This window comes from Magnolia sinica, chromosome 13, assembly GCF_029962835.1.
Source record: "Magnolia sinica isolate HGM2019 chromosome 13, MsV1, whole genome shotgun sequence".
Taxonomy (NCBI): Eukaryota; Viridiplantae; Streptophyta; class Magnoliopsida; order Magnoliales; family Magnoliaceae; genus Magnolia; species Magnolia sinica.
Genome location: NC_080585.1, coordinates 11,644,649 through 11,658,456, shown reverse-complemented (window position 1 = coordinate 11,658,456; position 13,808 = coordinate 11,644,649). Strand labels below are relative to the sequence as shown.

The window sequence follows — 13,808 nt, the reverse complement described above, 5'->3', positions numbered from 1 at the left end:
TTTATAATTTCATCCACCTTAATTCCACCTAATGCAATTGGCCAAACCGGGCCTAAAACTACTGTAAATGTTCAAAATTAGATATTGTCGATTCTCAAATCTTTTATGATACTCTCCAAAAGTAGAATTTAATTATTATTACCCAATTCAAGCTAAATTATATGTATAGACCAATGGAATTGGAGGGTTTTTTAAAAAAAATAAGAAGCTATGACAACTATTTAAATAATTGAATTTGAGGATGTTGAATAAATCTCTTTTTGAGAAACCAACCAAGCTCTTTTCTCTTATTTTTTGGCAAAATTGTACTTAATTTCATACGTGGCAATTCTGTGAAGATCTCTTTATTAGTTGGGGGAAGAATCATGAATCAAAGTATTTTATAAACAAATGAGAAAAATTGAATTTCATTACACAATGTGTGGTTGATAAACAAGGATTGATTTTTTAGCAGGTTCAACTCAAGTTGACCTCAGAGAAGCGTGGGTCTATTTAAAGATAAGTAACTATTATGTATTCCTTTAGTTTTGATGCATGGAAATTTACAAGTAAGCATTAAGATATTTGTTTTTTAAAACTAATTGCTTATAGGTTATCTGCAGGTGAGAGTAGGGCAGTGCATTTTCAGCAGTAAAAACATACTCTTATCTGCCACACCAGCAGTTGGTATTGCCATTTTAGATGGTTTAATACAAGTCAATATATACCATGTGTCTATAATTTCTAAGTGCTTGCATATCAACCATCTCAACACCAGAGTATCAAAATAACTCCCCTTTCCCCATTATCCCAGTCATTTCAACATCAGAGTATCAGCCATCGCAACATCATGTGCGTATAGGCTTTCATTTCTCGATAATGTACATTGCACTGATAGTTATGGAAACTGTTCATCCAGTGTCTCCAGACTGGATGGGGCACATACAAAAGTTACATAGATCGTCTACTTGGTGGGGCTGCCACCCCTTGCAAACATATGATTGCAGTCGGAGGGGCTTTCTAAGAAGAAGCGATTGGGACAATCCATTCAAATTTGACTGCTTCACTCAGGAATAGGAATGGCAGTTTTTTCTTTCTTTATTTCCTCCTTTCTTTCATTGTTTTTTAGGTGGAACCAATACAAAACTTTATATATTAGTCTTGAGTGCATTCAAGTGCATTTAAATCTGTCCAAGCGCATTAAGTATATAATGTCAAGTGCATCTAAGTTCATCCAAGTGTAATACATTCCATCCTACTTAGACCTGCTTAAAATCAGATTGGATCAACTCAGGCTCAGCAGGTTGACCAAGCAGGTCAAGAAATTAATCTTTTATTATAAATAGAATATATTGATCTAACCTCCTTTTTATCAGAAGAAGAATAAAGGAGCTCCTAGAGTGTAGATGACACTTGGAGGGGGGATGCTGATCTTGATTTAAATTCGCATGTCCAGCATGGTTAGGAGTTGGTGGGTCATGATTTATTGTGTGGTTAGAGTAGTTGTGGAGTTTGACTAAGCAGATGAAGGTGTCAAATCCGATCACCACCATAAATGGCTGTCGAAATCAGTGGGCCATGAAAGCACAGGCAGTCATCTAGGCAAATTTGAAGACATTACATTACTTTCAAGACAAACTTAGGAGGATAATTGCAATTTGTGCCCTATTTCATTGCTACGAAAATCAAAGCACGAAGTCATAGTTAATTCTTGTAATTCTTATTGAATAAACTGAAAATGTGCAATTCAAAGCTAAAAGTCAAGAGTAGGTGGCTCCGCCAAGAGAAGCCCGAGTGCAGACTTGCAAACGTGCAAAGCAGTTTAGGTTTGGTTTTACGAATCTAGATACCATGGGATTGGACCTCTCACGATACACAACCTCCAATAAAACCAAATCAAGGTAAATAACCTGCTCAACTTCAACAATAAGCTGCAAATAGCTTGTGATCTTAATCAGTGAAAGATTCTTTCGCAGCAAATTCCCCAGTAACTCTGATTTTACAATATATATATATATATATATATATATATATATATATAATGCCTCCACTGATTTGAAGTCCAAAAGACGATGTTTTCAAGGATAATATGACCAAAGTGCCCATGGCATATCTTTCCTAAGAAGTGAAGTCCAGCACTGCAGGGCACATGTGGTGTGCGTTTAAAAGTCCAAGACCATCCAACATGTGCACTCCTCCATGACGATATCCAGAGGTCATGCTGGTCCAAACCTCATTTGGGTCAATGAATTCAGAGGTTTTGCAGGTTTTGCGGCGGTGTACATTGTTTTCCAAGGTGTGGTCCACTTGATGATTGGATCAGCCTGATTTCTAGCTCGTATGATCATTATTGACGGGGTGCACGTGCTGGGATGGGTTGGGTTGGATTTCATACAACCACCACATGGACCCCACAATGCCCAACTTCACATTTAGAATATTTGTGAAATGGCATTTTGATCATTTGAGCATTTTGGTCATTTCAACTTCCAAAAAAGAGGGTCCTTGGAATTTCAATCTGGACAGAATTTGGCAGTAAGAATCCCATCATAGGATCTAGTTACCGGCAATGATCATGCAGAGAGCTTCCCAGACCACAACAAACTTCATACAATAAAATGCTCCTTGTTTGGACCTAGGAGACTCTACAAGACTGAAAATGCAACGAAGCATCGAAAGGAGCCTTCAGCAATTCTATGTCAATTTCATTCGAATCTCTTCTCCATTATTATTCCAAACTATCAAAGTATATGAATTGCTAAGATTGAATATGGGTTCAGCAACAAAGTCCCGCAAGAATCAGAGCAACTTTTTATTAAAAACAGAGTCCAATCAGTAAAACTGCTATGCTCAAAATGGTAACAGTGCTGCAGAGAAGTCAAAACCTGCAGACACTAAAAGAGAGAATCGGAAATAAGAAAAAGTCCGCCTCAATTGGAAGAACCAGTTGAAAGATGAATCTGGTCTCTACAGCCCAACACTCTTCTCTAGTTTCTGAATTTGGTTCAAAAATATCCATGTCATCTACAAAATCACAACCAAATACAGATATTAGCATATGAGAAAGCTATTCACAATGCTCAATTGAAAGTCGTGTCATTTGTTCAACCATCAATGATACTGATTGGGTACACTTCCAGTGATCTCAGCCATTTGATCTGGTAGGCCCTGTCAAGGAACATAGATGCCCCAGTATCTACACTATCAGAATATCGCTGCAACCCAATGAGAATTGACACTTGCAAAGGTTGGTCCACATTCAATCAGGCATCAGCTGGTCAGGATCATCTAATGGAGGAAATTTCAGAGTATTCCCAACCATGTGGCCACCCTAAAATGATTTTGGGTCATTAAAAGCTGAAGCCGACATGTACAGTTTGTTGGAGCAAGCAAATGCTTCAACCATTGAATCTTCCATGGAAATAAAATGCCTTCTTTGAAAGAGGTAGGATGTACATGAATGTGCATACCATGACATGGGGAGCAATTCTAACACAGTATACTGGAAAGCCGGTATAGAATTTGAATGGTCCCCCTGCCTTCAAAGTCTTCATGACACAATCCATAGAACCAGTATATGGGTACTTCCCATTCGCATCCGGTTGCATCTTCTGTATCTGGGTTTTCACATAATCAAAAGGAAGACTACAAGCAGCTGCAAAGAATCCAGAAACAGCACTAGCTCCTGCAACAAAAGGACAGAAACTGTTATCGTGAGACCTTCCATGAGGGCAGAATATGTGGATGTGAGGTGCTCCATACAAGATGGTATTAAATTGGTAACTATAATACAATGAATGAGGGAATTTGAACAGGCCAGCTGAAGAAAAGATCCTTTTCCTGACGATAAGCACACCATATTCACATTGTAGTTTGTATACAAGGGGTCCATGGTCCAGAGATTCAGACAATTGGTCTGTTGGGCTCCCCTGTGGATGGACCAATACCCAAAAATCACCTCAATAGGCACAATCTTTCAATTTGTGACCTCTAAATAGGCAGTTAAGAAACGAAATATAGAAACAGTAAGCATTTGACTGAAAAGAAAATCCAGAGATTGGACTTGGTCCATCCATGATGGGGCCAACAAATCGATGGCCAATACCATTGCACGGCGGGCCCAAGGGACCTGTGCATATCATCAGGTCAAGTGTCATAAATTCCTCCAAGAAAACAAACCTGAATGGAACAATTAATAAGAGCAAAATCAGTAAACATCAGGCAAATTATGGTGGGAATCGAATGGACGCGCTACACTTTCTTCTTTTTGAACATTGGATGTGCTACACTCTCAGGAAACCTTATCCTTAAAATTAACATCACATGTAGAATGTACTGCTGAAATGTTGAGGCATCTTACCAACTACAGTACTGCTCTCAGAAAACCCAAGGGTATCCTTGCAAAATTCTACACTCTGGTCATATGAGGCAAGCATGCCCATATTTAAAGCCATAGCTCTGACCACTGTAGGACCTGCTCCTTTCCACAGTGCCAAAACACCTTCATCAGCAATAATACGATAGAGTGCATGAAACGCATTTGTATAGTTACGGCGCTGTGCAAGTGGTAGAGTGGCATCAGCTTGCATGCGGATGAGTGCCAAATCAGCAGGACTGCCGACACATGCACCAATAGCTCCAGCTGTCAGGCCACAAAGAGCTTTCTGATAAAGGGGGAGTGGTTTCCCATCATTAGCAGCAACAGCTTTATTCGTGATAATTCTGAAATCAGCTAGCATATCAGTACAAGCTCCTCTTCAGACATTAATTACAACAGCAACCAAATAACAAGAGACTATTCAAAACTATACAGGTGTGAACCTTATTCCATTTTATCAGCTTAGGTCAGGGCAAATGCAATCAATTGCCAGAGGTTTCACCAACTTGAACCAAGGAATTTTAACTTCAAACCAAAAATGCTTTAAATGCATAATTATAAGTTATCACCATTCCATTCAACGTCCAGGCAATTCCAATGATAAAATTCACTTGTTTTAAGGATGTATAATAGATTTGCATTTCATTAAAAACAATGAAATCATTTTATCAGGATAGTGACAGGCCCCGGCACATCCTAATGAAAAGTTCTATGCACATGGGAGTGCTTGCCATGGGTGTTTTTTCACACACTCTCAAACAGTGCTGAACCAGGCTCTGTACGGAATGGTGTGCACATGTGTGCATGCCTGCGAGAGTGGGGTTCTTAATGAATTTTTTGTTTAAAAAATAACATATTTTTAACTGCTTCTCTCTCTCTTTCGTATCTCTGAAGCTGGAGTGAAATCAAATTTGTAACGGATTGGCCAGTGCAGCCTATAACCCCTACAGGGGTCACTTGCAAATACACAGGAAAAGAACTATCCTCTCCTCCATTCTCTATCAGTCTGTTCCTCTATCTGAGGAAACAATCTGCTAGCTCATCCTTGTAGGGTGTGAAATTTTCGTGTCAGTCTGAAAGCACACCAAAAAAAAAAAAAGCCCCACAGAAATAAAAGAGAAACTAGGATAATTGATCATACCGACTTTTAGTCCTAATTTGTGATTGCCACCATTTGATAGGGGAAACAGACCCAATGTATGTTTATGATCACCCCATGGGCGCGGGAATGTTGGTGAATTCAAGCTTACTACATCATAGTCGACCATGTGATGCAACTCCATTTGCTCCTTAAACATATGAAAGGAAATGAATTCTAGAATTAAGAAGGAATTAAATAAATCCTATGTTGAGATCTAAGTAAACAGAAACCAAAACCAAAGCATATTACTGACTGAAAATGAAAATAAATTAAAATCAAGATGGGGCCAAGACCAAAGTCACAGCAATAGAAGGTTGGTGCTAGAGCTACTGATGTTGACTTTTTGGCCTTTTGAACAGGGAATACTGGGGTCAAGAGTTAATGGCTCCAATCATTTGTCCCCTCTGATTTTGATGTAATGCGATTATGGGATGGCATAGCCAATGGCTTATCCGATTATGCCATTAAAAAGTGTTTTTTTTTTTCTTCTGGGGCCGATGGCATATGAGATTACGCGATCGCATATGCACACAGCCCCTTGAGTTGCAAACCATCGCTTATGCTATTTGACAACAATGATCTCAGCTTTGAGTTTTGTGATTGGCCCAAAAAAAAAAAAAAAAACCAAAAAAAAAAAAAAAAACCCTTCTGCACCCTTGATCATAAAAACAGTTGAAAGGCTTAATTTTGAAAGTAATATAATGAATGCAATGATATTAGCATTTTGGAAAACGTCTCTGCTCAAACAATCCTGGATTTACCAATCATAGGACTAGCAAGGCTATTCAATCACAAAGACAGCTTTGAATGATTTTCAAAGCCTGTCTACGGAAATCACCAACATTCTACAAATCCTGGGACCATGAAGCTACTTTTATAGAAAGGTTTGCAAAGTTTATAAAAAGAGAGGCAGGACGATCAATGAATACACATGAATCAATTAGAGAAGAAGAGATAACTAAAGAGAACATTAGAACTAGAATAGAAAAAACTAGAATTTAAGTTTACCTAAACTAGTTCTCACCCAATTATGCCCATCCTTGCCTTCATTTGATCACCTTCTCGTCTGTGTGCTCCTCAGAATCAGGGTTTTATTTTAACCCCCCCCTCCCCCACCAAAAAATAAAATAAAAGAAAAGAAAAGAAAAAAGATTTTTAATGTGTTTTTTAGTATGGGGAAAAAGATATAGCTAGGGTTTGGGCGGCGTCACTTTTACTGCGGCGCTATCTGCACAGAAAATCAGCACCAGTGCTTCTGGCACCGCCTGCCCACTCAAAAGAATTGACTGTGTAAGAAGGTCAGTGTTAGAGTCCTTGGCACCAAACTTCATTTCTAAGGATTAGCGTCAATGCCTCTGATGCCGATTGTCAGCATAGTTTGATAAGCTTTCCAACACATGCATCAATGTCCAAACGGCCATAGTTGGGGTGCACGACACACGCAACAACCTAAAATGCGATGCATGGTTTGACCTATACGTGACCCAATGTCTCTTGAAGGGGGGCTTTCCTTGATGCATTTTATGGCCTATGATCAAGGTGTGCTGTAACGACCGTCATGAGGCCACAACGGCAATCACGTAACAGTAATGGTGACAATTGCTACATGTTATGAGATCGTAACGATCTACTGCAGGTTTTTTCTATTTTAAAAAGAAAAAAAGAAAAAAGAAGAAGACATTAGCGACCATTATGGCCCGTATCGTAACAGTAACGGAGGTGGCCATTACAACCATTGTTACTGTTACGGAATACCAAGCCTATGATGATGCATGGAAATTTGGGGTTATACATGTGAGGGGTATGGAAGCAATTTAAAGAAGTGAAAAACATCAAAAATTAGAGTTCATCAGCACCGAAATTCAACGAAACTACATACTGTAAGTGATGCTCATTTTTTTCGTTGTAGGATGCCAAAACAGGAGTCTATAGCCCTTTGGCTCTATCTGGAAGTGCAGTCAGAGTTGATATACACTACAAGAGTGGCCATTTAAATTCGGGGACATTCTACTCAAAACTCTTGCATCTTATATGAGGCAGAACTGATACAAGGACATGTGATGACCTAATCCTAGATGCATATATAATTAGGTTAAAGAATGTTCAAATAAATACACCAATTAACTAACCGTTTTCAGTCAAAGGGATTAGGTAAACTTCAAAACAAAGATGAGGTTATTCCGTCAGGATCATGCACCTTCGCATAAAATCGTGTAAACGGTAAAAAAGGAGGACCTAAGGATATGATAATATCCCAGATCTAGCATAAGTCAGTCTACAGTCAAGTTTGGATCTGATTTTATTGACTAACCATCCATCTTTTCCGTTCAAAGTAGAAAGGGGATATCTAGAGAGGAACGAAAGGGGTGAAGAATGAAGGGTTCGACATGAAGAAAGTACAGGTTCTTTTGTCATCAAAAGAAAAGGAGGATAATTCTTACCTTTTCCTGCACCTCGAAGATCTAGAAAGAAGGAAACATAAAATCGAGGTAGAATCCTCAACACCCAAGGGTCAATCCTGAAACTCCAATCTCTTGAATAAAGAGGAAGAAAAGAGACAAATTTCTATTCATTTAATAATAATGAAAATAGGGTTTCTCACAACATATATATAAGCTATGGAAAAAGTAAAAGTGCACTAAAGCTCCTGAAAACAAGAAAAATAACAAAAAAAAAAAAAAAAAGACGAAACATAAAGAAAGTGCAATAAAGGCCCTGAAATAAGGAAAAGAATAAAAACGCCTAAAACTAAAATACCCGTGTGGTAGGATGTGAAATCCGATCCATTGATCTATGGTCAGGGTGCGGTCATGCCGCTCCTGCACTCATAGCGCACGTCCATCCACATCAACTCCTCCACTCCGGTACTCTGTTAGCGATGGTACACTCTAAATGATGCACCACTGATGTCTGCATCAAGAACTTATCATAAAGACAACAATCCAATCATGTTCGGCCCGTTCATTAAAAAAGCGGCATGTTCAACCTTCTTCGGTGTTGTGTTCGTGTTTATTCCACTCCACTAACCGATGATTCAAGCTATTGTTAACAGTCAACCATCACCTTTTATCTGGTTTGAGGTAGCCCGCCACCCATTGGTTCCATAGTCTAAACTATAAATGTAGCACAATCCCCACTGGATCACCCAACAAAAGGAGAAGGATAACCCAATCGAAGTAGATGATAATTGCCCAAATCATCCAAAAAAAGCATAACCCATTTTATAATTGAAAGGTGTGAAAAACTACCAATGGATCTCAACATTTTGTAAAAGGAAGCTTGATCTATCTTTTGTTATTAAAGAAGAATTGGAAGAAAATAAGGTCGCTCATTGAAACTATAATACCTACAAGGAAATAATGAAGTGCAAGTATTAATGAGGGTGTGGAGAGAGAAAGAGGGACAAAGAAGGTGATCTAGGGAGCCACAAATACAGAACTCTTTCTCCATAGAGGGTGCAGCTATCTTCGATGAAGACGACGGCATTGTACCCAATTTTGAGATGTCCGGTGTCTGTAACATGCATGATGACGCAGGGATGAACGTGATGAGGATAACTACTCCGAATCCACGGAGCTTCTCTGGACTCCTCACAGAGACTTCTCGAATCCACGAGGAAAGAAAGTAGAAAATAGAAATAAATTCTAATAAATTCGAAATTGATTAATTAATAATTGATGATGCTATAATGTGTGTCCTTACACCATTAATATAGAAAAAAAATAAACTAAAATTCGTAATTACTAAAAATAGTAAAATTCTAACTCTAATAAAAATCCTAATTCTAATAAAACTCTTCTAAGGCCTAATTTCTATAAAAAAAAAATTGCAAATAAACTTTCTTTAGAAGAGTCCTAGTATAACTAAAAGTTATTTCTAAAAGGAAAGAAAATCTAAAACTCTAAAAAATATTAAAAAATTCGGAATTATTAAAAATAGTAAAATTTTTCTAAAAATTCGTTTTTAAGCTGAAAGCGCATGTTTTCTGACGAAACGGACAAATGCGACCCACTTTGTGGGTCGGTTCACCTCGGATGGCCTGTTTCAGTAAAGATTGATAGGTTGTACGCCCCATAACGATACCCGGATCAAAGTTATGGTTAATTCACTGTCCATCTTCTGTTGGCTCAACCATGCTGGGAACGTATCTGTGATACGTTCTACATCACATGAGAAGGCAGTAGCATATGTGGGGGATCTTTTGGGCCCGCAATCCGCATCTGGGTCATGCTCAAGGCAATTTTGTCTTCTGATGCAGTTTCGGTACTTGGAAATGAAATAACTCATGAGATCTTTTTTAGATGGTCTGTAAAAGTGTTCTTTAACAATCACTTATAAGGAACACTAAAAAGCATCAAAACAACTGTTAAGAGACTCAAGATTACATTCAGATGAGCAATGCAGCAACAAAGTAGAGAGCCCACAGTTGCAACTATTTATTTTTGACAAAAATGTAGGAGAAGGTTTTCATAATCGTATAGATGAATCATTTCCAGGGCTTTTGTATTTATATCAATGAATCATTTCAGCAACAGCAACAAGTACCCAGTGTTCATACAGCTGTTTCAAACATAACCATGTCCACTAAATTATATCAAGAATAATTTGGAATAGAACAATGGTAAAGACGAGGAAATAGTACAGTTTATACTACACCGGGATTGTCAAACATGTTACAAAAAAAAAAAAAAAGAAGCGAAAACCTATAAGAAATTCCCTTACTAATGTCCACTTGCCTTACAATGAAGGCTCAAACAGGCCAGGCCTGAGCTGGTTTGGGCCTGAATTTTGAAAGGATCTGGCCATCTAGCTGGACCTATCCAAATTTTGTACCTTCCTGATCCCAGGCATGATCCATTTACCACCCAACTTATAACCACTTTATATACTTTGAAAAGAAGAAAATCTTACCTAAAAGACCCAAGTCGTGCAGTTGTGTAAGTAGCTTGGCGTAGTAACCCTGCTGATAAACCCTGTTCCAGGAAAATACCATTTTACAGACAAGAACAACTTTCTTCAACTGCTATATCAAAGGTTACTAAAAACTAGAAAGAATGAGCATGCTAATAAAATAAAGAAATCCTTATACTAGAAGAGTTAAAAATGTTGCAGCATGTTCCCATATTTCATAGAGTGATCATTTTGCCTGAATCATGATATCCGTAAACATGGCAGGTTGGGGCGGTGGATCCAGTCTGTCCACCTAATAGGTCTTATCCATGGAAAACACAGTGATTGGGTGATCCCAACAATCACCTTTCTGATTGGTTGTTGATTGTTAACCACCTCTATTACATAGTGTGTGGTTGAAGGCCACCAAAAGGATGGTCAGGATCGTCTTATATTGATTTTTTGCCAATTGCAGGCCATACAAGGATAGGACCCACTAGATCCAGATCATGCTCCATTCGCCACATGTAAGTTAGTGTGTGAATTAGTGCAAGTTGCAAGTGAAGCAATACAAGATCTTTAGGTCTTCATATAAATGTCGCTTTTTTTTTTTTTCCTTCTATGTTTTGTTCTTCAAAATAACAACCAAAGATGAAAATATACGAGCAGTGATAAAAGGATACCTCCACCACATAACATAAAACCACACTGTGACATTTGGACAATCCTAACCCTTCAATATGTGGATTATTTTCTGAAATAAAGGGATGGTCTATGTAACTTTGCCATCTTTTTAGAACCACCATGTTTCCTTCCCTGTAATGGTTAGGATTGTTTGATTGGTATTATATTTTGGTAAATGACCTATCCAAGTTAGGGTCTGCCCGATCATCAGCTGGATCATGTTAATATTTCTCACGTGCACAAGAATCTAGTCACTAATACCTTGTACAAATAAAATCCACAAAGTTTGTGGGAGATCCAAGCTTCCCATCTTGGTAGGCTGCATTGTATAGATCTTCAGGTCTAAAAATTAAGGCTGTTTGCCAGGCTTGAGTTCCCAGTTCCTGGGCCAGACTTGATTTTCCTGGCCCCAGTCAGAGAATATATTACAGAGGCATATTTGCTGCTCTCGGGATTCAAACACTTGATCTTCCACTCTAATACCATGTCAAATCACAACTTGCTCTAAAAGCTAAGGCTGTTAGAGGATGGTGATGGTGTATCAATGTATATTGAGGGACTTTAACAGTTAAGGCTGTCTGTAATGTTTATTTGTACACTGTAACCCATCTGATGATGGTAATGGCCTGATTTTGGAGGCAGAAGATTTAAACGTGTGGCCCACCTGATGGAAACCTCAGATCTATGCGTGCCATACACATGTCCTTGCATGCGAGCGACTGTGTGTGTGTGAAGAAATTGAGAAGCAGACCTTGTAAAAAGCCCCAGGGCCTTCTTCGCGCAGCATGGTTTTTGCCACGTGCAGTCCCGACCCCTGGCCCAGTTGAATCCGAACCTGATACAATCAAACGAATTGAGGTGAAACACATCGAAATGAAATTCTTGCAAAATAACAATCTCCATCAACAGCAATCCTTCAACAACGAAACCGCTCTCTCGAAACCAAATCCCTCTGTCAATTCCAAATCTAGCCATTCATTATCAAATCAAACTCATCCAAAATACACAACATCCGTAAACATCCAAACGCAAACAAAAGATAATCAAATCTTGCATCGGAGAATCACATCGAAGCTTCAGACCCGGAGAAATCAGAAACTAACGAAACCCAATTCGACTAGAACCATTTGAAGAAAACCCAACAACCCACATCAAGATTTCACAAACTGAACAAAATCAGAATACGAAAATGCCGGAAAAAGGAGTAAAGAAAGAGACCTTGATCATATCAACGGGTTGGATGACGCACGTGGCCAGCATTCCAGACAATCCACCGTTCGCGAATGGCTTCACGGTCGGCCAAACGGCTAGAGACTTGGGTTTTTCTTCTCCCATTTACTCAAAAGGATCTGATCGAAGAAAATCGGAGAGAGAAATGGAAGAAGGAAAAACCAAAGAGAGGGAGAGAGAGAAAACAGAGCAATGTGAAATGCATCTACTGATATTATAACAGGAGAGCGTTTGGACAGAGCATTTGGTTGGCGGAAGAAAATTTCCGACAATGCCCTTGGCAAAGGGAAAAGCAGGTACACTGCGGGAGCACTCTCAAATATGCTCCTTAAGATCTTAGACACGTGTCTGTAATGATCGGAACCGATCAAGAGGTGGGCCATCATTTTTATAATGCAAGAAGAAATTTCCTATTGTTTTATTGAACTCACCGTTCCATAAACGGAGTCAATCCATTGTAGACTTGCTAGTTGCACTCATTTGCCACACATGTGGAAATGAGTGATACGTGTGTAAGATCAGAACGGCTCATTGTTCTACCCTCTCTCGGTAGATTCTATGCATCTAAAGTAAGGAAATAAGACGATCTTAGGGGCCACACAAGTACAGAGAATTTAAAACCATCGGTAAATTTCTCTTACTTTTCATTTTATTTCTACGGACATGGATACAGAATACATGATCCGGCTTCTGAAGTATCGGCCTGTTTCTTTCTAGATATGTCATCTACGGTGTGGATCCTCTAACAAACATATCTGCTATTGCACGAGTGTGCCTCGTTCCTACGTGCGAGGCTGGACCAGTTGACATTTGGCATTTTTTGGTTCTGACCTCTGCTTCTTTTTAAGGGCCAGGAGCGTCCAGAGTCAGATAATTTTGGCCGGAACGTACAATTTTTGGTGTACCTGAGGTGTATGGTAATGGTTTGCAAGAAGTTAGATGTCAACAATCTACGGTACCCCACCGAAAATGACAAATTTACCACCGTGTATGGTTAATCTCGGGCAAATAGTGGTGAATCGTCCTCCTAACGTGTGGCACCGATGATCTGCTATCCATACCATCCAAATTGTAGTTACCACCGTCGATGGTAAATATCTCTAAAATCACACTGATAAAGCAATCTCCCCCATCCAATTAATCGTTATATAGTTGATGGTTAAAATTAAAATAGAGAGTGTTCCGCGGAAAATCCGATGCTTAGTTTTATAATATCTGTGCAATTTTTAGCTCATGTAATTTGGACGGCCTAGATTGCGGAAAACTACATGTGTCAACTTGAAGAGTCGACGCTAGCTTTTCCTTTCCAGATTCCAATGAAAAGTGTAGCAGAAAGTTTAGGATCTGGTCTCATGTTTCAATGATCCAATCCGTTTATATGATGGACCCCACCGTGAATGAGGGATACCAAAAGGAAGAAGAAAAAAATAACCTCAGAATGGATTATTTTGAATACCTTAATCATTTAACTACGGGCCATCTTGGTAACCGTTGTTTTCTCAGGTA

General features: G+C 38.9%; 1 protein-coding gene across 1 annotated transcript; it reads right to left on the bottom strand.

Annotated features, from left to right (window-relative positions):
- Positions 1-2,682: 2,682 nt before the first annotated feature.
- LOC131222803 (mitochondrial dicarboxylate/tricarboxylate transporter DTC-like) lies at positions 2,683-12,515 on the bottom strand. The gene is made up of 6 exons (XM_058218002.1): positions 12,291-12,515; positions 11,824-11,907; positions 10,410-10,471; positions 4,340-4,701; positions 3,450-3,664; positions 2,683-3,003 (listed from the first exon to the last, which is right to left on the bottom strand). The coding sequence occupies exons 1-6, from the start codon at positions 12,405-12,407 to the stop codon at positions 2,947-2,949; spliced, it is 897 nt and encodes a 298-aa protein (XP_058073985.1). The 5' UTR covers positions 12,408-12,515; the 3' UTR covers positions 2,683-2,946.
- Between the last annotated feature and the right edge of the window lie 1,293 nt (positions 12,516-13,808).